General features: G+C 39.4%; 1 protein-coding gene across 8 annotated transcripts in view; it reads right to left on the minus strand.

Annotated features, from left to right (window-relative positions):
• Positions 1 to 25,563, minus strand: part of SAMD12 (sterile alpha motif domain containing 12) — a 170,806-nt gene that overhangs the window by 114,325 nt on the left and 30,918 nt on the right. For all 8 annotated transcript variants that reach the window (XR_002434880.1, XR_002434881.1, XR_002434882.1 and 5 more), the window contains one exon: positions 16,317 to 16,446. Coding sequence is in view for 4 of the 8 variants with exons in the window: in XM_021385786.1 (XP_021241461.1) it covers positions 16,317 to 16,446 (130 nt within the window). In the remaining 4 variants the exon portion in view is untranslated. The remainder of the gene's footprint in view (positions 1 to 16,316; positions 16,447 to 25,563) is intronic.

Consider the following 25,563-nt stretch of genomic DNA (forward strand, 5'->3'; position numbering starts at 1 on the left):
GCCTGTTCATGAATGCTCCACACAATCCTTCATATTTAGCCTGAGAGATGTGCTCAGGCAAAGCTGTGTCATGCTACAATACCGCAGATCTACAATTTCGAAATTGGTATTAAAGGTATAGGCTATTTGACTGGGACAATCCAAAATCAGTGCTTTTCCTTTAATCATTCAAAAGTTCAGACTTGTCATAATTAAAAAAGACAAGCAGAAAGACAAAAAAGACGTCTTGTTCAGAGTTGCTTAGTTCTATGGTGAAAGTATTCTTTCAACTTCAACTGGAGTAGGTAACTATTTCTGTTTTAATTAAAGAAAATTCATGCAGCAAGATAAAATCTTCTGGAAGCCTACTACCTCTGAATTACTTTTTTTGAATGGACATCAGAGATAACACCCTAACTTTACAATCTAAATCCTTGAACAGCTTTTACAAAATGTCTAACTCTGAGATTAGGTAGTCTACTGAAAACAAAAGAACCCCCAAGCACAGAAAAAAGAAGCTGTGGAATTTACACAGCTAAAATATACTCCTGCCTAAAAAAACTGGATCAGCACAGGCCACCAGTGCTTTCCTTTAGATTGATTTGATGTCTGCATTTTGCAGCTACAGGTCCCATCTCATCAACACAGCGATGGATCAGGAATTTCCACAGCACTGCTTTATGTAGCATATGCAGGCCAAAGATAACACTACAGTTCAAATCCTTCTATTGATCAGATCAAGGCTATGTCAGTTGATGTCCATACATTTCTGAACTGGAAAAAAAATACTTGAAGATTTATGCCTTTGGAATAAATTGTCTTCAGATAGTTATTTTCACTACCAGTTTTATGACAGTGGGATAACCACTTCTGATGTTGCAATTGTGAAGAAATGCATAGTCTGACTGAAGAATTATCTACCTATCCTACAGTGCTTTTTACAGCAATTCCCAGATAACAGCTCCAGAAGTCAGGGTGTCTGAGCAGGCTGTAGGCTCTGGTATCTGTGCCAATAAGAACGCATCAAGTACAGTTTCAGCAACAAATGTTTACCTGATCTAGAAAGAAAGTGTACATAAACATGGAAAACAGATGGTATTAATAGGCTATATGGGAAATCTTGTACATAAGTGATATCTAAACATAAAATGGCAGGTATGTGAGTATGTATTAGTATTTGTGGGTCCAGGAGAACCTCATGAGGTTCAACATGACCAAGTGTGAGGTCTTGCATCTGGGTCATGGCAACTCCCACTATCATTACAAAACTGGGGGACGGAAGGATAGAACACAGCTCTGCCAAAAAAGGACCTCGGGGGACTGGTGGGTGGCAAGCTGGACATGAGACAGCAATGCGCCCTCATAGCCTAGAAAGCCAATTGTATCCTGGGCTGCATGAACAGAAGCATGGCCAGCAGGGCGAGGGAGGTGATCCTGCCCCTCTGCTCTGCACTTGTGAGACCTCATCTGGAGTACTATGTCCAGTACAGGAAAGACATGGATCTGTTGGAGTGTGTCCAGAGGAGGGCCACAAAAATGATCCAAGGGATGGAACACTTCCCCTGGAGAAGAGAAGGCTCCAGGGAGACCTGACAGTATCTAAAGAGTGGCTGTAAGAACGGAGAGGACAGGCTCTTTAGTAGGGTCTGTGATTTCACTAGACACGCAGAAAATGTGCAACAAACTATTTAGAGATGTCATTTTTGTATATATCCCATTTAATACATGTATGGGAACTGCTGAGTCATGGCCTGAACCACTGATTGAACAGCTGGAGGAAAGACCCAGTCAGCCCTGGAAGCACAGGTGAAGGCAGGTCTTAGGCCTCATTTAAGGGCTGACTGCCACATGATTTTTTCTGAAGCAATACATCTAGTAGCATGCTGCACAATGTGGGAACACAAAGATAAGTTGTCCTTAAATCAGAAATTTTACCCTAGACTTAGTCTGATATACAGATTGAATAAGTAGGAAAAAACACTTGTAATGCTAAATACCGCTGGGTAACTAGCAGATTATTTCATCTGGAGTTTTCCTAATAGGTTTCTCACACAACACAGGGTGCTTCGTTCAAGCCTCATTTGAGCTTCCCAGGGGCCTTTGTTTCTGAAGGCCTAGACTCTCACAAAACAGAAAAGCAAAACCACAGAAGCTGTAGAGTGCATCAGAGTCTAGAGACTGCAGGTGTTTCTGCTAAAGGATGGCTGTGATCATGCAGCATTGTACAGCCTAGGTGCTGCATGTACACATGCCTACCAAGTATTTTTCCACTCATCTATCTCACCTTTTAAAAACTTGATCCTGTCAGTGCCTGCCCTTTTTCCTAGTAAGCAGCTCCACTGCTGAATGACCTGCAAAGACAGGATTCATTTTCTTATTACTGACTCACTCGGGCTTCCAATTTCAGCTTTTGAACATATGCTGTTGTCCTGCTAATTCCATGTCCCCGGTTATCGAGTCACCTATCAACCTTCCTTTCAGCAGCTTCATCTCCTGTAACATGACAACACAAGGCTCATCTTCCAGGCTTGGGAAAAGGCTGGGCTCCTCCTTCCATCTATTTCTTTGCTGTTCTTGGAATTAAAACACTACAGCTGGACACAGTATCCTAGTAAAGCCCTAAGCGACCTGACCTGGGTACATTACAACAGTCCCTGCTATTCAGTACGACTTCTATAACCAGAGATTACTTTAGTCCCATTAGCTTTGCACTGGGTGTACATGTAACACAGCTATCTACAAAACCCCTAATTCATTTTCTTCTCTGACAGGCTGCTTTCCAAGGGGTGAGAGGGTAGCCCTGCAGGGTGAAGGGACTTCTCAGATACTGTACTATATTTGGCTACAATTAAACACATTTTGCCAGGACCATTTAACTCAATTATTTACACTACACTTGTACCACCAACCTGCCCTGCTAATTGTTGGCTACTGTGCCTAACCATAATCTTAGGCTACCAGCACAAAGTCCAGCTGATGCTGCATGACTGGTGCATGCGAGGCTAGTAATGCCCCTGTTCATTAGCATCTCCCCATGTTCGGGCATGTGTCCACAAACCAGCCAGACTCTAGCACACGGTGTACAAATTAAGACAAATATTTAATTAAGATGTCACATAATCCTACACTGTATGCTTCGGGGGATAAGTATACTATATTCTATGTGGGGACCGGTAACTACTCAACTTGTAACCTTGCCAATGTGAAAGAAAAAAAGAAAGAACAGAGTATCAGGTTAGTTTGACAGGTTGGTCATCAAGATGACTGGTATTAACTATACAATGCCATTCTTTGTTGACAGAAACCCAAATTAACTGTTCCATTATTTTGGCAGAATTGGCAAGAGGCTAACAGGTCTGTAGTTCCTTGTGTTGAGTGTAACAAAAAGAACAAAATCCTAGAGCATCGTTTTTGAAAAGAAAGAAGCTTTCTCTGTAAGACTGACTTGGAGTGAGTCAGTATGATATGGGTCTGAATGTGGCTTAATGTGACATAAAAAGGGATTGTGCACATCTGTGAATGGCAAATTCAGAAGTAGATTAGCTTAGGATAAAGGTTACAGGTGACATTCGTCACAGTCAAGCTGTCTTTTGTTTGTTTTTGATAAGCCACTATATGACAAGCTTTATCTACATGCATATAACATTCATAAACCAATGGACACAGGCATTTTAGCATCGCAGTTTAACTAGTGCTTGACAACGGATTGGATCACAGTACTTTATAGATGTGATACACTCCTAACAGATTGTCACATTCCTGGCATATCTCCAGACACTGTTTATACTTAACAACAGCAACAAAAAATTAGAACATATAACAAACATTTCCTTATAAGCCATTTGGGATTGTTCTACATTTGGCACTGTTTTTTGAATAAACCTACTAATCCATCTTCAGGTTCTAAGCTGTTAGATTTAGGTCAAAAGCATGCACTACAAGATAGAATATATGTAGTCTATGCAAAATAGATGTTAAAATGTACGCTCAAAATTATTGTTGAGAAAAACCTCAGCTAAATAGATCATCTGTGCAGATATTCAAAATCCATCCTGAACCTGGTGCTCTGATTCTGCTCTAGCTGATACTCCTTGAGCAGGGCGGGAGAATAGATGATTTCAACAGGACACTGCCAACCCAAATAACTCCAGGATTTGCTATTTTGATCTGTGAACAAATAAGTCGTCTCAATTCCGCAATTCACTGCACACAACAGAACCTGCAAAGATAGTAACTGAAATTTAAATACAGAAACTTGTTTCTGGTATCAAACAGTTCTGTGAAAGACCTTCCTCTAACCTCAGCACAATAAGATGCAGGTGTCCTGTCACAACAGTTGACGGTACAGGGATTACAATGATGGCCTATCGTTAATATATGGCATACTGACAAAAAATACACATTTCCTCAAGTGTATCATTGTTCTGCATTTCAGAAAACAGAACAGTCCCTCTAATTCCCCTCTGGGGAGCATTTCTTTTTTAGTCAGTGATTAAGAAGAAACGTATTTATTCTGTGGAAGCTGGAGGCTTATCTTACCAACTTGGTGGGCAGGAATTGCTCTGTGTTTCAGGCAGAGCTGTTGGAGAACAAACTGAGGTCTGTACAGCCTGGTGAGTTGCAGGCTCCTGAGATTCTCAAGGCTTCTGTGGGATAGCTCATGTTCTAACATCATTTTTGTGCGCTTTCCTTTAACCCTGCTTCTGCTGTGAATACCTGCAGTCTTGAATGACTAAAATAGAATCATAGAACCATAGAATCATAGAATTAGCTAGGTTGGAAAAGACCTACAAGATCATCCAGTCCAACCATCCACCTACCACCAATAACCTCACTAAACCATGTCTCTCAACGCTATATCTAAATGTTTCTTGAACACAATCCACAAATCCACAGCAGAATGCATTTCAGCCACTTCAGTTCAGTATGAGTAGAACATTTCTAATAAGCCATTAGAACAGGAGTTCCCAAGTTTTATCTGAGGTTAACCACTTAATGTTTATTGCTGTATAACCAAGTTGGCCTCCAATAATTACTTCTGGGCTAAATAAGGTTAATGAAGTCTTGGGGGGGAGAAAAGACAGAATGTATTTATTTTAAAGATGCACTATAGGCATGACTGCTTAAGAAGGTTCATAGATTAATCTAGGTGTCCACGCTGCAGACCAAAATGGCTTAAGAACCTGCTTTTTTGTGTGTGTCTCGGCTAACATTTGTATCTGTAGTATTCCTGTTTATAAAAAACAAAAATCAATACGAAGGCTCAGGTTGCTCGCACTGGATTCCTCTTCCTCAGAAGAAAGCAGTCCTACTGGCTGCACACAGAAGGACAGCCAGCCTTCTCCTGCTTCGGTTAAAGTGTTGGTCATTACCAAGATCTGAGGAATCAATCACATAACCACTTTACAGGGTGTGCAGATCCTTGTTGGGCCAAGGGCTGAAAATCAGTTCCTGAATGCAGGAAGAGCTTGGGCAGGATCCAGTCCTTTTTCTGTTCCAAGAGCTCCTTCCACTGAATTCAAGAGGAAAATGCTGGGTCCTTACATCTCTGCTAAAAGAGCCAGGTGTTTGTGACCTCCTTCTGCTGTGTATTCTACAATAACAAGGATAAAGCTCAGTGTGAGATACACCATACCAGACCCAGTCAGACTTTCTGACCTGTTCAATTAACTATATCAAATCAAACAATAATTTTCACTGGACAGCACTTCTTTTCACTGAAAGCTACTCCCTTGGTAAATCTTGACTCTCAAAGGCCAGCTGTTTCAGCACTTGAGCTGTTAGAATAAAAGGAACTACGGATTTTACTTTTATTAGAATATGGTGGTGGTAGGGAAGAGAGGAGTACTTTTTATTCCTGTCTCTTTGTTCTCTGTTAAAGGCTCAGCTGGCTGGTCTGATATTTCCAAAAACTGAATCATTTTCAAAGAAGGACAAGAAAAAATTAGCAGCCGTCAAGCAACGGTCGACAAATTGGAAGGGATGGAAAACCGGGAGTAAGGACTGGTTTGTCCTGCACAGATCAGTGTGCAGTCGTCACTGACTCAAGATTACACAACTGTGGATATTCTGTTGGGATAAAGCCTACTGTAGCTAATTATAGCTGTTGCTGTAATTTTGCTTTAGATTGGATAACATTTTCCCAATACCATACCATAAAGTTGCTGAAAATACAGCCTAGCAGCATCTCAAACCGGAGGCTGTGTGTCAGTTAGCTGGTATGTAAGCTCCCCCCTGAGGAACGAAGAATTATTGCACTACATAACAATAAACTGCTGAGGTCCTTCCTGAACAACAGAAAAAAAGTCTTTCTACCACATTTCACAGTGGGATAGCGAGAATCAGGTCTCTCCAGGCTGTTCTAAAGCTTTTGTTCAAGTTTTGTAAGACAAAGAGTTAATAAAAAAAAATATATAACTGTTTTCCCCAAGTGCATTTCCACTTCGTGAGCGCTAACCTGGATACACTTGGAAAGTACTAAAGACTATGTACGGCCATTTCCCTTCACCCAGTGACTCTGCGGGAATTCTGGGCACAGAACATCCACACAGAGCAAATCCAGCTCTTGTTGGCAGTTTCACAGGAATCCTGACAAGAAGTCCAGAGAGAAAAAAAAACAGAGGGCAGCTAAGAACATAGGAAACTCAATTAAGGGCAAAATTTAAGATAAGCATTAATTCAACTGTTAGAGATATGGTGCAAGAGTAGATTCACTGGCTACATATATACATTTTAAAAAAAAGAGAGCAGAGAAGCTGGAATCATAGCATAATGGAGGGTTCCTGGCTGGGGAGGAGTCAGAGGGGATTAGATAATGGTTGAAATCTGAAGTGAAAGAAGGAATACCCTAAGTTACAGATTGATCGGATGTGTGAGACTAAGCATGCAATTGCTTGTTTGTATCCCAATAGAGAAGTCAAACCTGGAAGATGCCACATCCAAGACTTCGGGATTTCAGGAGAGCTTCCTTCTGTGTTTCCTCATTAGGCTAACTGTGTTATTAGACTGGGGAATACTGCCAAATAATTATAAGATTACATTAAAACTAAATCCCCGTATCATGAATAGCACATGCTGGCAAGTAACAAGCTGAAATGAAGAATCAGCTTTAGCTGCTCACTGATATCACAAACACGCACCCACTAAGCAGCAAATTAATTCACTTCTTCAAAGTGAAGAATTGTAAGGTCCTCTAACAACTCCTCAGCTTAATCACTTAAGTTTTCCCCATCTAAATTTTCCCTACCTACAACTGAGCCATAAAATTGACTTTAAGTCTGCACAGCAAGAAGATAAATACCCCTTCCCACGCTATAGCACAAGTAATCTGAAAGAAGATCATCCAATATCTCCCATTTTTGTCCTGATTCCAAACTGAACAGGAATCAGAACTTCCAAAATGCTGCAGGAAAGCCTAACTTTGTGGTAAATGAGAACCCAAAGCGCTGACTGGCAGTTTAATCTGGCTGAAAAAATAAGTTCCCAACTCAACAGATAAAGCAGAAATCTTTAAAAAGCACTGAAGAATTACACTCGCTGAGACTTTGGTCAGGGCACAACACCTGGAATCAGCACAATTCACAGGAAGGCCTAAATATTACATGATCAGTTCCAAACTGAGGACTTCATCCTTCACTGCAGTGAAAGACTACGAGCATTTATGCACTGTATTGAAGTAGTTCATCAGTATTAACCAAAGAAGGACATAAAAGGGAAATAAAGAAGTGTGCGCAGAGTTAACAATGCTGCTTTCTAAGGCTTCAAGCTGTTCCTTGGAGATCTCTAGGTAATAATAGTGCTTCTCCCTGCCTAGCTTCTAGATAACAGTATCACACAGCCTAGTGATCAAAGAACATGGTAAAGTAATAACCTAATCACTAACAATTGGTGATGGTTGTAAAAACCTGTAGAAAGAACTTCCTGAGAAATGAAATGAAAGGGTAGAGTTTTAATATTTGGCAAACTGTTAGAGCTATTAATAAAGCAGTCAATACTCATCCAAGGCACCTAAAGAAAAAAATAGTTGATAAAAGACATACTTTGTTCAAGAGCATGTCAAGAGTATTATGGTGAAGCCTTTTTTTTCTTTTTGTCTCCAAAACAAGAGGCAGTGGACAAAGGAAACTGGGTGAGTAAAAAAAGGTTGTTTTTATAACTCCTTCCTCTAAGTCCACTAAATTCATCTGTGTGGAGGCATGCCTTGCCTCTCAATTGATTACTTCAATAATTTACTCATTTACCCTTGGTCTTCTAAATCACACTTAAGTTGGATGTCTGAGTCACCTAAGATAGATAGGGTAAGCACCCAAAGGCTAAATCAGTAGCTTCTAAGCTTTTTGGCTCTGTCAATGGATCACAATCAGCGTTCAGTTCTTGCAGACACGCTGTGCAGCCTTATCGGCAAGCCAGGAAATATCACCAAGCTTTACAATATGGTTCAAGAATTCCTGAAATAGGTTTTGATACAGCTTTCTGTATCTTACCTAATTCACATTTTTAGTTCTCCTCTCAGTATGAAACAGAAATTGATTTTGAAACTAGCTGCCAAGGTGAGAAGTTCTGGAGGGGCGTTTAAATGATACTAATATGAATTGGTGTTTTCTTAAAGGATACAGTGGATCCAGTTTACAAGGAATGGGTAACACAGATCTTTTAGGGAGAAGGGTAAAAGGCGGTACGATCTCTAGTTAGCAGAAGTTGACTAAAGCAAATAGAACAAGATTAAGTTAAAAAATGCAAATAAAAAAGTGTTAGAGGGAAGAAATAATCGAATTATTTTTGTAGGTAATTATGAAACATTAATTCTGACAGCACTTGAGGACTAAGTACTGAGCACTAAGTGCAAGTAAACGCTACTTCAGATGACGAGCAATACACTTTTTTCTCCTGTCATCTAAATACTCACACTCAAAAGGTACAGAATAACTTATCTAAAGTGTCAGAGAATTTCAAATTGGGGGCTCAAGGACCAAAATGATATTTTTAATTTTAAAAATGTTTTGGATTTTGTTATACATCAGGAAGGCGTACAAGCTACAGCAAATGTGGCTTTTACTCTGTTCCTATTCGATGGCAGAGAAAACAAAAAGAGGCAGCTAGAGTGCAATTCTGTTTTGAGTATGCTGTAGAAGAGTCATTTATTGAAACCATGAGAGATCTTCCCAGGTGGTTGCAAGTGGAGAGAGCATACCCAAGCAAAGCAACCAGATCCAGGAAACATCAAATAAGAGAGTGTAAAACATTCATCAACGACTTGCAGAGCAGCCCATACATCTGATAATGGAGGAGGAAAATGGAAATCATTAATTCCAAGTTTAGTACGTAGAGAAGTAGTAACATTAATAAACCATTGGCAAGAAAAGCCAAAAAAGCCTCAATCGCCCTTTGGCAACTTCCCTTTCCTATTAAACACAACAAAGTAATACAACTTCCTCTACATATGATTTTATGTAACAAATAATGGAATTAGACACTCCCACCACTTTGTGTACAGAAGAGAAGATAGCTCCACGTCATCACTAAGTGACTCCGTGTACACACAAACAGGGCCTGGTTCCTCTTTGCACAAGCAGCAAGTTGGTTTAGCAACAAAGACCTTGTCAGGGCAGCTAGTTTAAAAACAGTCTCCTATTTCTGCCGTAATACTCCAAAGATTATTTTTCACACAGAAAACTTCTCAGGAAAAAGATAAATATTTTAATATTGGAGCACTATCTGAACAATTCCAAGAAGTTGCAACATAGGTGCAATATGACTTTGCTTTCTGGCAGTTCCTTATATACTTCATGAGCTATAATCTGACTGAAAAGCCTGACCCACTGTTGAGATAAGAAAGATGATACCTTCCATGAAGAATGTTCTTTTATCAATAACAGGTAAAATAAAAAAAGAAAAGATTTCCACTTTCCAACCATTTAGTCTATCCGACTTCTTTCAGTTAAATACACACAAAGCTATATAAACACAAAATTACATTAAAATGTTTCCGACACTATTTTCCATGCAAAAAAAGAACATTTTGCCACATGTTATGCAAACTGGAGCCTTATCCCAAAGTCGTCACTCTTTGATGTGTTCCACATGTTAAAAGTCTGAAAGCAGCCAAGTATGAAATAGGGAGAACTCTTTAGTCCCTCACATTTTCTAACACGAGCATCACAGCTGCATGAAGAATGTTGCAAAGAAGACTGACCTTATCCAGAGAGCAGAATAAAAGCTTTCTCCAGCGTGAAACAGTAATTTTGCTTTTTAAACTGCAGATGAAAGCAGTCTGGACTGATCTGACAGCCCACCAACTAAAAGTGCTGCTAAGACCTCCCAGAAAGTGCAAGGAAAAGTGGCAGAAGGGGCTGTGGACAAGGCTAGCTTACCCGTTGCACCACAGAGAAGGGAAGGGTTTCACAGAGGGGGGTGGAGATGGAAGATATTTCTACAAACCATAGAATCACGGAACAGGTTGGGTTAGAAGGGACCTCAAAGATCACCTAGTTCCAACCTCCCTGCCATGATCAGGGTTGCCAGATGCTAAATCAGGCACTAGATAAGGTTGCCCAGGGCCCCATCCAACCTGGCCTTGACCAACATCAGATGAACACTGATTGGCTGGAGAAGCCCATTGTGCCAAAGAGAACAGTCACATGCAACACAAGGAAGATAATTAATGTTTTATTGGCAATACCCTCCCTTTGGAAACAATGAGTGTTGTTTTTTTTGTTTGTTTCTATTAAAATCAATTTATTTTCTTTTTCTGTAAATAAGCTAGATGCTTTCTGAGACGTATGAGTGTGCTAAAGAACATTCAAATTGTCACAGGTTTGTAGTCAAAGAAAATGGTGGTAAACAAAACTTGAATAATGTTTGAGAGGAGGTTAAAGTACTTCCTACAACACCTTGCCTTGACCCAAGACTTTCTTTACTTGGATCTGGTCCTATACCTGATCATAAAACCAGTCCTCAACCAGTAATAACCTGGAAGGTTGGTTATGGGCTGTTTATAAGGGACAATAAAACAATGTGAAATAAAGTAAGCTAAGAAAGGTGCCAGTTTGTGTCACCTTCTACACTGAAACTACAGTAGGATTTGAGAGAAGATTCAAGAGGGCCAGGTGTCAAGCACCAGAAACAGGGAAGCACTGAGGTAGCCTGAAGAGAACATTGTTTTGTTTCTTGATGAGGCCTCATGAGGTGCACTATGCGACTCACAAGAGATATTTCAAATCAGCGTGATACTTATCCATCATGGGAGGATAACAAAGCTGGAATCACTTCTGAAGGGAGGGAACAGCAAGTGAGAAGCTGCTTCAAATAAAAAGGACCATTAACAGGAAGACCCAGCTGGCTCTTAAACATCTTTTATTCATGTATCACAATGCAATTATTTAAAAACACCACTATCGTTATCACTGTTGCGCAGACACCAAAATGTGAATGGGGAGGATGAACGTGATCAGGAGGATACCACATGGTGAATAAAACCACCTGCTTGTCATCACCCTTCCCTCCCACTGAGCTGTGAAGCTGAGCTGGGAATGAGACCCAAGCCTCTTGCTCACCATCTAAGGCCTCTCGCCCATCCATTACTGTATGCTTTGTAGCACAGAACTCACTGAGTTGTGTGAGACAGATTATAACTTAACTATGTATCCTGGAAACGTATCTGGCAGCACTGTGATAATAAAAGAGAGGCCCTTTCTCTATATGGATGGAGTAACTTAGGTCCCTAGGATTTTCTAATGCTACCTCTCTAATAGCAGAATAACCTGAAATTGAGCCAAATTCCAGCACAGTATCCTAAACCACAAGATCAACCTCTCACCAACGTGCTTATAACCTATTTCAGCTGCTATGACATACTCCTAACATTTTGCAAATATGTTAATCAAATAAAAAAAAAATCAGTCTTTAAAAGCAATATTTTTATATGAATTTCATAAAAATACAAGGCATATAGTTGACATAGTTGTATAAGGCAAATAGTTAATGCAAGCATATTTAAAGGTTATAGAATTAGCCAGATTATGAGGCTATTTGTAGGTTTTCAACAGCAGTTCATACTTCATTTTCTGAGTTGCCATTTGGTATTTAATGAATATTCATAAATTCTGGTTCCTTTTAAAACTAAAAAGGGTTTTTCTTGAGTCCTGTTCCTTTCCTCCTTAAAACTTTAATTTAAAAAGGCTTGAGTCCTTTCAAGTACCTCCTATCAAATTCCTTCACTTGGACCAAGGTACCTCTTGGGTATTACTTTGACAGAATGAGGTTTGTTTAATGATCATAGCATTAAAACCTCATGCTCTGAAGACATGCATTAGCACACTGGGGAACAGGGTGTAAAAACAAGAGGTGAAGCAGGGTTTCTTTCCTTCCTTCCTTTCAACAAATCACACATCAATAAGCAGATCCTTAGACATCTTATTTATTACTTTGTCAATGAACCATTTTCCCAAAAATGGTTATTCCTTAGTTGTTCTAAGCCAAGTCATCCTCCTGTTAACTCTGAGACATTGCAAAAATCGTAATTTGTTTCAATGCTACAGGCTAATACTCCCAAAGAACAATTCAGCTCTCAAGAGCTCCTCAGTCATTTAGAACTGTTGCTGTCTGGCAAATTCAAAGCCATATGCAAACACCAAAAGCTCAGTCCATTTCTCAGTTTTGTTCCACAGATTATACTGGTATAAAGTAGGTATAAAGGGCTGTACAGTCAGAACAACTTTTTATACTCCCTCAAGCTGGTAGAAGTCATCATCTATTGAAGACTCTCGTGACAAGCTCATACCATTACAATTGTGTTCTTGGTTGCGCAGGCCACTGTCATTTTTGTTCCTTCCTTTTCATTGTCTTATTTTTTCTATCACAGGTAATTCCTACCAGGAGCCTTTAGATCTTGCTCAGAGTTGGTCTTTTAAATTGTTTTGGTTCTGGTTTTGGGTCAAATACAACATAAATGACCTATGACCTCTGCTTAATAAGTCATCCAGATGCTCCACTTACTGATCACAAGGATTTTGTGTTTACAAAACATATCCCAATTTCTTACTGGGTCTTTCTGTATTTTATCTTCCCTATCTCACTGCAAAATGCATTTAATTGGTTCTGAGGTGCTCCATAAGTACTTATCAAATCATAAGATCACTGGAGAATACAGGTTGGAAGGGATCTTGGGAGATTTCCATTCCAGCCTCCTGCTCTAAGCAGGTCAGCTATGAGATCAGATCACATTGCTCAAGGCATTTTCCAGCTGGGGCTTGAAATCCTCCCAGGATGGAGACAGCACAACCTTGTGAACAACCTGTTCCAATATCAAACTGTGCTCACGGGGTAAAAGTTTCTTAATACATTCAGCTTTAACCTCTCACTTCAAGTCTAGTGTCACCATGAAGAGTTTGGCCCCATCTTTCTGATAACATCTTTCTATGCACTTGGGGCTCCTGCTAGTCCCCCATCCTATCCCTGGCAAGTTGCCTTTTCTCGAGGGTGAACGAGCCCAGCTTGCTCAAGTCCCTGATCACTGCAAGTGATCCAGCCCTGAGCAGATGCAGGTGGTACTCACCCAAACTTGTTTTAGTTTGTTAATGTCTTAACAGCATTCAAAGTCCAAGTATTGGAATCTAAGAAGTACAACCACTGTCCTTTATCTGCTGTCCATGTGCTTATTAATAATATCCAGGATTCTGATGGCTCTTTTTTTTTTTTTAATCTGCCAAGGCACACTAATGGCTCATTTCACCTTCCTGTCTACCAGGCCCACAGGTCCTCTTCAAAGCTTCCCCAGCCAGTAAGCCCCATCCTATATGGGGTGCAAGGGGCTTTGCTCCCCCTAGAAAGCATCAGCCATTGTCCTTAATTTGTTGCAAATCTAATGAAGGAATGCTGATCCAAGTCATAATTGTACACTGTTAATGTAAGTTTACTTTCTTGCTAGGTATAACATTTTTTCTTATACATCAGCAGCTGCTTTTTGTGAGGAGTAGTATAAACTTATAAATTCTCTACAAAGGATATTTTGTTTTGCATTTTTGCCCCAACCCAATAAACTGTAATCAGTAGCTAACAGTCCAAGTACTCAAAATACTGTGCTTTTCAACACCATTGGTGAAGGTGACAATTTACAGATAAGTTTGTCCAAGGTTTTTTTCCTGGCTTACGACCAGGCCTTAGATTTTATCTTCAAATAAAGCATAAATATCCTTTTCTTGACATTTTGTTCAAGTTTCTTTTATCATATTTTTCCATATCAAAGAAGTCTGTAAAGTCAACTTAATTCCTGAGAAATTTTCAACAATCACATCACTTTTACGTAAGCATATCTGGAAACAGTTACACTATCTTGGCTTAATCTTCATAGTAGTTTTCAAGCTCCTTTCATGTTCTACTTTTTTTGAGCCCAAAATCTACTGTTCTGCCCCTTTGGTAGATTTCAAGTAATTTGAGCCAGCGCTGGAAGTATCCTCTTGTGTTTTCATTTCACTCATTATCACAATAATTTGTAAAATCTGTAAAAACATTATTCCACTCCTTCTGTTATCATGAACATCCTGAGTTGGAAGCGACCCACAAGGACCATGAAATCCTACTTTTTTTCTTTTTCTTTTTCTTTTTTTTTTTTTTACTGTAGACATACTTTCTAACACTCTTACTAATATTCTCTGTATACCTCTCTCAAGACCAATTTCGATTTTCCCTTTTCATTGAGGTCTATAAAGTTTGAATTTTCACCTATCTACAATGCTATCCATATATGTTTAGTTGAAATAAAAAACATTTTCTTCAACTTCATCTCATAAAGCCTTAATTTTAAAGAGACAACGTAATAGTAAAACAGTACTAGAGAAAAGAAAAAATAGCTTCATGTCAAAATTTTCTGATAGCTCTCCGGAGTCAATCAGCTCCGTACACTTGGGTGAAGATGCGACTACATTTTTAAGGACTGCATTCAAGATACTGAGAAACAGATGATGACTTAGAGGAAATAGGTGCAGTGATTATGTACAAAAATTAAACATTTACCAACTTGACACAAACCGTCTCCCACATATTAGCACACAAGTGTATTCATGCCTGTATAGCAATTGCAGATTAGCAATTCAATTTGCCCTGTTTGCAATTACTCATATATTATCAAAAAGGAAAGAATAACAAAAGGAATCAATGGAAAATCTGAAACACCACAAGTACATGTATACAAACAGTCACTGATTAAAACATGCAAAAGTCAACAATATATCACCATTACACTGTGGTTTGCATGCGGAACTGAAATCACCGCTTGGTATTAAATGGTTGAAAGCTACTTCCATGTTTTGAATACCACGACTTCAGAAAGCAAATTAGCATCCCACATGAAACTTTTCACAGACCGAATAATTCCTGTGAGTAAAAATGCTATTCAACTCCTAAATTACATTTGTATTTGTATTAGTCCAGCTACTCAGCTGAACCAGTGTCAGTTCAAAGTGGCCAGTTAACATACTACTACTGGAAACAGAAAAGAAGTTAAAAAGCCAACGAGATCAACAAAATCAATATCAACTTCTAAAGAAAATAGGAAAATAGAACACGATGATGCTTTTTAATATATGGTTCGCTGAGAAGACAGCAAGTGTTGAGGGTTTAGACGTCTTACAGGTATTTGGAGGAAAAACCATGACAGAATGAATACTTTTTAGACTAGTCAAGGAAAATTCATGCAGGTGAGAAGCTCCTTATCAAATAAAGGAAGAAATGCAAGAACACAAATGATGATGTGTACTCTGGCTACTACTGGGACAGAAATCAGCTTCACTGGCAGAAATAATATTTCCTTTATTAATTTTAAGGACCATAAAACACTAAAATAAAGAGATATAAAAATATTCTTCATTGTCCATTTCCTAGAACAAAGTTAGACAAATGTGTGTAAAAAAAAAACTTGCTGTGTTAATCTTGATTGAGCCCTAGGAAGGGGGTCAGTTGGGCTCACTTCCCAGCCCAAGGAATATAAATGTAATGTAAAAAAATATTCCTCAACTAAAAAAATAATTTTCATTTTTCTTCATGAGACATTTCTTAATGGTTGGGGTCTTGATTTGTAATGAGCAGGGCATGGCCCTTACCCTTATGCAGACTGACTTCTTTTCTTATTATATTAATCTTGAATAATCTGAAACTTGTATTTTAGAGGGAGAGGAAAATCACTCACCAATCAGTGGATAGTCCCCCTGCTCTAGACCTTGCAACTCTGGAGTCATACAATCAACAAAAAACCCTCAATGTACAGTCACAGTCTATCACCAACAAAGTAAAACAATTTGCGACATTTTAAGTAAGTAAAATATTTCTGATAGTGCATACTTTACCAGTTATGTCATGCTGTTTGAATGACTCACTGTAGATTTGATACTGATTAGGGCAATGTTTCTTCAGCCATTTGCAGACATCCTGCTGGGTCCATAATGCCACAGGTTTGGTCAGTTTCACAGTCCCGGACTAGAAATGCAGAAAGAAAAAGAGAAATGACGTTTAACGCATATGCTAACTTTTTTCAGAAATTTTACGCCAATATCCATAAACAGTATTAAAATAACAAATGCTAGATGGGAGATGCTGTTACTAGCAGTCACCAGCACATTCACAAGACTCAGCTATTTAAATGTATCATTGAAGGTATCTCACACGGTGAAAGGTTTTTTTAATAGTAGTGGGCACCGCATTTATGTTCCTTGTATCACAAAAATGTATTGTACTACGTCTTCCTTGAGAAACAGTTAAACTCTTTCTGGAAAGATTTTGACCATAAAGGATCAACTTCTTCCACATGCTTTGCAAAAATCACCAGAAAGGCAATGTTTCAAAAGGCTAATACTGGCTTTCAAAATGTGAAAGGTTTAATTTCAGTACTTTCTTTTCCCATTATTTTCTATGATAAACTGAGTAAATGTATCTTCATTGCAATAATCTTGTAATTTTATCCGTATTCATTATACTCCCAGAGATTTAATTGTTGCTGAGAATCACTTCAAGGACCAGCCAAAATGTTAAAAGTCCTGGCCTCTCCCAACTCCAATGGGACTCCTTTTGTTTCTCTATTGCTCTTCATCTCAATTACAACCTGGCAGGGTATAATTTTTCTTGAGTTTTGTTATAGTTTTCTATTTTAAGTTAGTTTGGAACTATTGAGTGCAATTATTGGTACCAAATGTATTTGTTATCTACAAATGTTTCTGCGATAGACATATTGAAGAGACATTTTGCTCAAAACAATACTATATTTGGCATAAGAAGGATACACACTTTGCACCCTTTTGTTGTTGTTGTTGTTTTTTAAGCAAATACAGTGAGTTTACCAGTAGACTCATAACAACTTCATCTTGGTTTTGCTCTTTACCAGACCTGTGCAGTTTCCATTGTCATAAAAAGTGCAGATTACATACAGCAGAGTGATAACAGAACTGAAGAGTCCTAACAGAAAGAAGCCAGCTTGAAATTAAGGTCCTGGCTTAGAGAACAAACTCTTCCTTTATAAATTGTTTCACCAACAATAGTTGCAGTCCTGCAAAAAGTTGGAAGCCCAGACAATCCAGCACCACTGAACAAATGATCCCTGTAGAGGGCCAGGTTCAGGCACTTGCTTCCCACAGCAGAACCATCTTGGAGCCTACATCAGACCTCTCCCAGCTGCTCACACAAGGCTAGCCATAGTACTGGCAGCAGGATAGCTAACCAGTCTAGAAGAAAGTTATTAAATTTATGTGTTAGGAAAGTTAAAGAGGGCTGCAAAGATGGTGAAAGGTCTGGAGGGCAAGATGTATGAGGAGCAGCTGAAGAACCTGAGTTTGCTCAGCCCAGAGCAGAGGAGCTGAGGGGAGGCCTCATGGCGGCTGCAGCTCCTCACAGGGAGCGGAGGGGCAGCGCTGAGCTCTGCTCTCTGTGACAACGACAGGGCCCGAGGGAACGGCATGGAACTGTGACAGGGGAGGGGCAGCTGGGGTTAGGGAAAAGGTCGGCACCGGAGGGCGGTGGGCATGGAGCAGGCTGCCCAGGGGAGTGGGCACGGCCCCAAGCTGCCAGAGCTCAAGGAGTGTTTGGACAACCCTCTCAGACACACAACGTGCTCTGATTTTCGAGTGGTCCTGTGTGGAGCCAGGAGCTGGACTTCGTGATCTTTATGTGTCCTTTCCAACCCAGGATATTTTATGATTCTATTACTACAGTACTACAAACAAGTTAAAGACGTTACAGAAGAACTGCTCTCCTTTCTAACTGTTTCTGTGTTCCCCCAATCTCATTGCTCTCCCTACTATGTAAGCAGCCGTCCCCACCTCACCCACCTCCAGCACTCCAAAAGCAAAGGGCACTCAGACAGCTTGAGCTCTCACCGACACAAACATGACAAGTTAATCAGATCAACGTAGTTCACCAACAACTAAGACACAATATTGTTAGATGAGATTTCTCAGCTAAAATCAGTGGCTGTTTAAATCAGAAAACAGTGTGAACCAGTCACAACGTAAGAGTGAGACTCTGCACATGAAGGACAATTGTTGCAGCTTCGAAGACTTCAAATGCACAAGTGAGAGATATGTTTGTGCTCCAGTTTGGAAAGTAAGGCAGAAGACCAGAAGTATCCTCAGGTGTATTCTTCAGCTACTTAGAGATCTCGCAAAAAAACTCTTCAATGCAAGTGAGCTTAAGGGCTGCTTCTGTACAGGAAAAGGGACTACACTCCGTGCAGGTAGAGGTGCTGGTGTCCAGTCACACACTGAGCGCTTCAGCTGCCATTGCTCCAAGTGAGAATGATGCTTACAAGCATTTCTAGCTTTTCTGCTTCATTTTTCATCTAACTGTCCTAAGATCACTGTTACACAAAGTCAGCAAGGTCTCTGCTTAAAACAGTCATCTCCTTATACAAAAAAAAAGACTACCACTGTTCAATACTTTTCTGTAAAATCAGTTTTACAGTAGATTATCCAGACAAATAGACTAACAGTTTACACACAGAACACTCATAAATTAAGCCAAATGCATTATCACATGCATAATGTCACATTTCATTTAATTGAACAACTCAGCTTTTTTTTTTTTTTTTTTAAACACACAAAAACACTGAGTTGTAAAAGAACAGAACTAGAGGAGCTTAGAGCTTCTTATCAATGCAGGAAAAGCAAAACTAAAGAACTAATACATTTAAAGAGATTTTTTTTTCAACAGTCTGTGCAGGAGACTTAAAAATCTTATTCAAATGTCCATTATTCCCCACAATGAACATCTAACATTGGACTTTGCAAGTTGGTGGGAATACCAACGTACCCATTTACTTCATGATTTTGTCAAAGAACTGAGTCTACAGAATAAAATCATTTTCAAAGTATTTTTATTCCCTTGCTATGCACACAGGATACCTATCCCTCCAGCTCCTGGGGTCCTGTAGAAGGTTCTAGAGAAGTTTTTCCACCTAAATTTGAGGTGAAAGGGAATGTCACCTCAACCAAACTCCATTAAGACTTAGGGTAGATTCCGTGATGGCGGCCCAGGGTTATAAAGCATTTATGCAAATGTACTTTGTCAGGCAGCCCTTTTCAAAGTTGCTTTGAAATCTTCATTACTAGAAGCCTGAAGGGCAACAGCAGTTCTCAGCTAGTGCTTTGCATGTCCTATTAAGTCCATAATGACATCATGCAAAGATCTCAGCTGAGGACCAGGGAATATGAAGGTGAAGCTAAGATTCTGACATGAAACATCCCTCTGATTTCTCATGTCCAATTTTTCCCTCTCTTTTCATTGCCTGGCATTTCAGTGCCTTTCATACAAATAAACAGCAGAAAAATTATGGTTGAATACAATACAATGCAGATCCCTTAGCTTAGCCATTTTTTTTTTTTTTTTGCTTTAGACCAAAGTACACTCATCAGAAACATGAATCCTATTTCAAACACAAGAGTAGACACCATCCACATTTAAAGGTATCACATTAAAGCAGAAAACCACTCCAAATAATTGATTTTCACCTTGTGCTGTCACCCTACACAAGGCAGAAGTCTAACTGACAAACTTGCATCTACAAAAAAAATAAAATTCCAGATGTGTTTGCAATGCACTGTAAGCAGGACAGTGCTCCCTTTACCACTAATCCTTCTGGGAAGCACATCAGCCTCATGCACATACAGCAACCTGCTACCGATGCTCACAGATGTTGAGAAGGGACAACCTCATTACAATGAGCAAGTGCCCTGTAACTGCTCCTTGTGCAGCTAAGGAGATCAAAGGCTCCTCTTTGAACTTCCCCAGCCTACTTGTTACTGTGGATTGAGTCAAAGAGGATGCTGAATTTCAATGAAGGGCCCCATATTATGGTACCTGTTAGCTGACTTTTGTTGCACACACACATATATATATAAACGAGTTTCCTCCACAAAGACATCAAAGAAAAATACAAGTAAAAATAGCCATATAATAGGAGCAGTCTCTCCAATTCCACAGAAATTTCCTAACAAGATCAAGACACGTGTATCTTTATATGAGCTGCTGCTTAAAGATAATTCTCGAGCACCTGAATTTTTGAAGATGAGAGGAAAATCTGTCAGTCCCTGAAAATTAAATTATTAATGTTTTCTCATATACATCATAAAAATACTGAAATATTTGCATGCAAATGTATATAGCTGGCCATAGACTTAAGCTATTTCTTCCTAGCTGAAAGCACACAAGAAGTGATAAAGTTTGGTTTGAGTATGAGGGTGCTGTTTTCAGTTCAGTAGCTATTCTCCTCCTATGAGGTTTAAATGCCATCTTGTTAAGTATCTGAAGAACAAGTTCATCAGCAGTTACACTACAAATTTAACATTTCCCTCTGTGCCTAAAGAAATGAAAGACAGTTCCAAATGGCGTAGCTATTATCTCATGCATCATATAGATCACTGCCCAGCAAACATATATGCTAATTCTTCACTGTCCAGCATTCAGAATTATGATTATTAAAACACAACTGGCTTAAGTTATAACCACTCAAAAAAAAGACATGCTTATATTGCCACAATCAAGCTTTATGTTTAATTCGATAATTAGTACAGACCTGCTTAGTTAGAGGAATGCAGGTATTTTAAAGCAACAGCTATGTTGTAGCGGCTTTCATTTTTGGAACATCATACCCAAAATATTTTCCAACCAGATGCTCTAGATGTAAGGTTATTAAAAAACACACTTTCCTCCCACAGAACTCATTTGTTAGTTTCTTTCCTGTTCTAAAGCTAGATCTTACACTAAAAAATTCCCCGTACACCAAGGAAAATGACCCTCATCATAAACATACCTACAAAATGGGTCCCCTGCCACTAACTAGATGCAAACTACCTAGACAGCTGGAAAACACATTATGTTTTTATTTTATTTCTATTCTATCAGATCAGTGAAATAATAAGCCCCAAAAATCCTTGGTCTAGCCTTCCCTTTCATTTTCCTAACAAACATATCCTAAAATTGCCCTTTGCAGGCAGTATTTTAATAGTCTTAATCCTGCAGAACACTATTCCAAAACCTGGGCCAAGAGCAAAAGCACCACAGTTCTCAGTATTCCTGTACATTTGAAGGAAAACCTTCAAGATTTTGTGTCAAACTCTTTCAAATTACCTAAACACAGTTTCTTGCTCTGCATTTCTCAAGTTATAAAAATGACTCTCTCAAGAGAAAAGAAATGAATCAGCATATTAAATACATGACAATTTTATGCTCTCTTTGCTCCACAATGCAGAGAATACAGTACCTAAGTCAAGAATAAATAGATAAATCAAGGTTGTAGCTAGTGCATTATTAGAGGGTGTATTTCAGCATTCAAAACAGCATCAGCAGCCAAGCCCTGCTCCTCCTGAGCAATGACATACAAGTTGCCTCTTCAGCCTTACAGGTGCAGTTTACCAAGGCCACCAAGTATCCAAGATCAATTTATTCACCAGAATTTGTCTTTATTTATGGTATTTTACTCTGTAACAGAAAGAAAGGCTATTTTTTTTTGGGTTGGTTTTTTTTTTTTTTTTTTTTTTGAGTGACAGAGGATTCAATCTCATTCTTAAAAACACTTCATATACAATGCTCCAAGTTATTTTAAATAACTTCTAAAGCCAATATTATTTTTGGTTTTGCATTTATGTGTCTACTGGGATTACAAAATCCAAGGCATCTGGAATCAGGGTCTTCACTCAAACAAGGCTGCAGGTCCACTGGAAGAATGCTGCCCGATACCGTTTGTAACACCCAATTTAAAACCATGCTGCTCGTGACATCTCAGCAAAGTCGATGCATGTTTATACATGTTTATCTGAAGTCAAACCTCACAAGTTATGCCTAAAAAAAGAAAATCAATTCCATAAAGCAGAGACTGGTAAAAGAGGCACCACTCCAAGCATTAAGGCAGATTCTGCTCCAACATACATCAACCAGTCGTTCTCTGATCTGTAGTACAGTTTAAATCAAAAAAGTCAAAGCAGCAGTGATCTTTTTAGAGCTGGGGACAGAGAGCAGTATGGGTGGCTGTCACCCCCAGAATAACAGTCAGCTGGGCAGAAAACATTAAAATGCATCAGAAAAAAACACCGATGGGTGGGAGCAGAGAGAATGGGAAAGGGATCGCATTACTCAGAAAGCTGAGACGAAAATGTTTGTGAAATCAAAACAAATATCTTCTGCAAGCAAACTATGAAATATTTTAAAATTGGAAAAATGAATTTTTATCTGTATTTGATAAAAATATATACACAGCAGTGAATTTAAGCTTCACAGCTATAAAAAGCTATATAAGTTACTGTCAAATCTTTCATGCTGTTGAGGCAGTAACACTAACAGCATCACATTCATAGTTTATGACACAAAGAAGCAGGAGCAGCAGTACCGAAGAAGACTTTCAAAATCATTATTTTTTTTAAATGTGCTTGGGTCGTATTTCTAAATCTAAGAAAATTAGAATTTTCTTCATATATTCCAAATTACTTTGCTAATATTAAACAGCCTACGTAAAATTCAGAACCAGTGGCTAACATAAAAGCTGTTTTCAGTTTTGGAAAGAATAGATGAAATGATAAAGGGTTATGAATGTAGTTTTATACATTATCTTAAAACACTGAAGAATTTCGGAAGAAAACATTTGCATTCAGAAATATATTTTCTCAGGTAGGCATACTTAGAGACTTTTCTAGCAAAGACCAAAGAAAATAACAACAGTGAGCGGACAACCCATAAAGCACTGAAACCTCTGCTTGTGCTAGGTTCCTGCCTGTGTTACTGAGAATTTTAATGCTAAGAAAAGAAAAAAAGGTCATGCCAAACAAACAAAATGAGCTTTTTTTTTTTTTTGCTTAGAAATAACAAATGGAAAATGGTGCATCTTTCATTTTATACTGATTTAAAAAATGAATATTTAAAATTAACTGGATCAGAAATTCAAAGAATTACATTGTAACTTCCTACTTGGGTCACTGTGGCAAAGTAAATAACTGCAATGATATTTTTTTTCTTTTTAAAACATATTTCTAGCCTAAAAGACACTCTAAAAGCTTACTTTGTATCAACTTCCATTTAACCTAGAATTAAACTGTTGCTAATGTCACCCAGGAAGTATTAAAGTAGACAGAGTACAGTAGCTGTTGCACAAGTCACACACCTAGGACTGATCAACACTCAATGGCCACTTGGAATGAGAAGTGGAGTGACATGGTAGTCCTACCCAGACTCCCAGATTTGCTTGAGATGACACTCAGAGAGTGCCAGGCACCAGCTGACTGCAAGTTTGTCTCTCACAATTGCAGCCCGGTACCAAATGTACTTGATCCACATAGCAAGACCCAATATACAGCTGGCTGACCAGCTGTGGCCACCTGAGCATGGCAAAGGGAGTCATTCCATGATGACAAGTGCACAGAGGCTGCACACATCCCAAGAACTCACATCTGTTAAGGCTGCCCGATGCTCAAAAGCTTGTCCCTGACAGCAGCACCTAGACCACACCTCACCCTATCACTCACATGCATGTCGTCCTTCATGCACTCCTTCCCCAGTATGGTCCAGACGCACTATGCTGTCTGACATCAGGGTACACGTTTGGGATCCCACAGAAGACAAGGCTGGTTACAAGTGCAGGCAAGAGTGAGTTACTTCCCATCACCAGTCTGTAGACAGATCAGAGCAGAGCCATAATGCTATCTGATTCATAAAGACCTCCAATATCATCAAATGAAAAGATCTCCAAGATCATTAAGACTAACCATCAACCTATCACACCATGCCCAGTAAACCATGACCCTCAGTGCCACATTTACATACTTCTTGAAAACCTCCAGGGATGGTGACTCCACCACCTCCCTGGGCAGACTGATTCCACAGTCACAATATATAGGGCTGTTTCATGTGTTTTATTTTTATGTTTTAAGGTGAAGTAACTCCACAGCCACCTGACCATGCCCGCAGCAGCATCATGAACTCCAGACAGGTACCTGAGGTTCCAAAACCACATCCCTAGCAACTCAGAGCTAGTCAAAGACACCTGAAGTTCGGGCAGATGCAAACTGAACTTGCAGAGATATCATTGCCCCTGAAGGGAGAGGGACAGACCTCTGCCATGGTGGGGACAGAGTGAGTGGGGACAGGGCCAAGGGCAAAGCCAGCCACTGGCTTCGTGTTCCCTCCAGCAGACTGCTGGGGATTGCTGTCCCTAACAAGAGCAGCACTTAAAGTCATCTTGGCACAAGGGGTAATGTATCCCCCAAGGTTCCAGACCAGTGCACCACCACCACCTGACCACAGAGACAGGTTTTATCAAGCTTTCAAGCAACACCCTGATCAATTCAATCCATTGCCGTTGGTACCTGTGCCACAAGCTTCTGTGCACTACAAACAGAAAAAAAGAAACAAATTAGGAAAAATAATGAGATTGGTCTGTAAAGTAAAAACAAGTTAGAGGGAACTAACTCCCTCTTAAAACTGTCACAAGCGTAACCATCAACAAGAAAGGATGAACTGTGCTGTTAAATAAAATATCACGGAATATTTATCCTGATGGGGATAAATACAGTATCAAAACAACAAGCAAGAATGAATAAAATGATACCTTTTCCATACGAGTAGTCTTTCAGTGAGATATCGCGCCCTGAAAGCAAGACTCACAACCAGCACACACTGGCATTGAGATAAATTGTAGTGACATTATCGGCAAACTGCAAAGAGCTGACATGTCAGGATGAGAAAGGTGACGACAGAGCACTCCTCAGCATCGGCAAGGAGCTTGCCCAGCACCGCTCTGATATCAGCATCCTGAGAACCACTTCTGGGACTGACAGGCCAACAATGCTTACAATAAAAATACAAACAGGACCAGGGGAACATTCAGTTTTAGGATTTGATGACCAAATCCAAATCAAGGAGTGTAACGCATTAAAATTCACTTAATCTAAAAACATTGGGCATTTTTAGCTTGCCAAGCCATCTCACTCAATGCGGAAGATCCCTTTCAGTCCAAAAATTAAATACTTGCTTTTGGGTATTTACAGACAAAAACACAGATACAGAGAGCTGTTGTGTCAGACGGGGAGATTTTTACTTCACAGAACACAACAGTTGTTTCAT

Source organism: Numida meleagris, chromosome 2 (genome assembly GCF_002078875.1).
Source record: "Numida meleagris isolate 19003 breed g44 Domestic line chromosome 2, NumMel1.0, whole genome shotgun sequence".
Lineage (NCBI taxonomy): Eukaryota > Metazoa > Chordata > Aves > Galliformes > Numididae > Numida > Numida meleagris.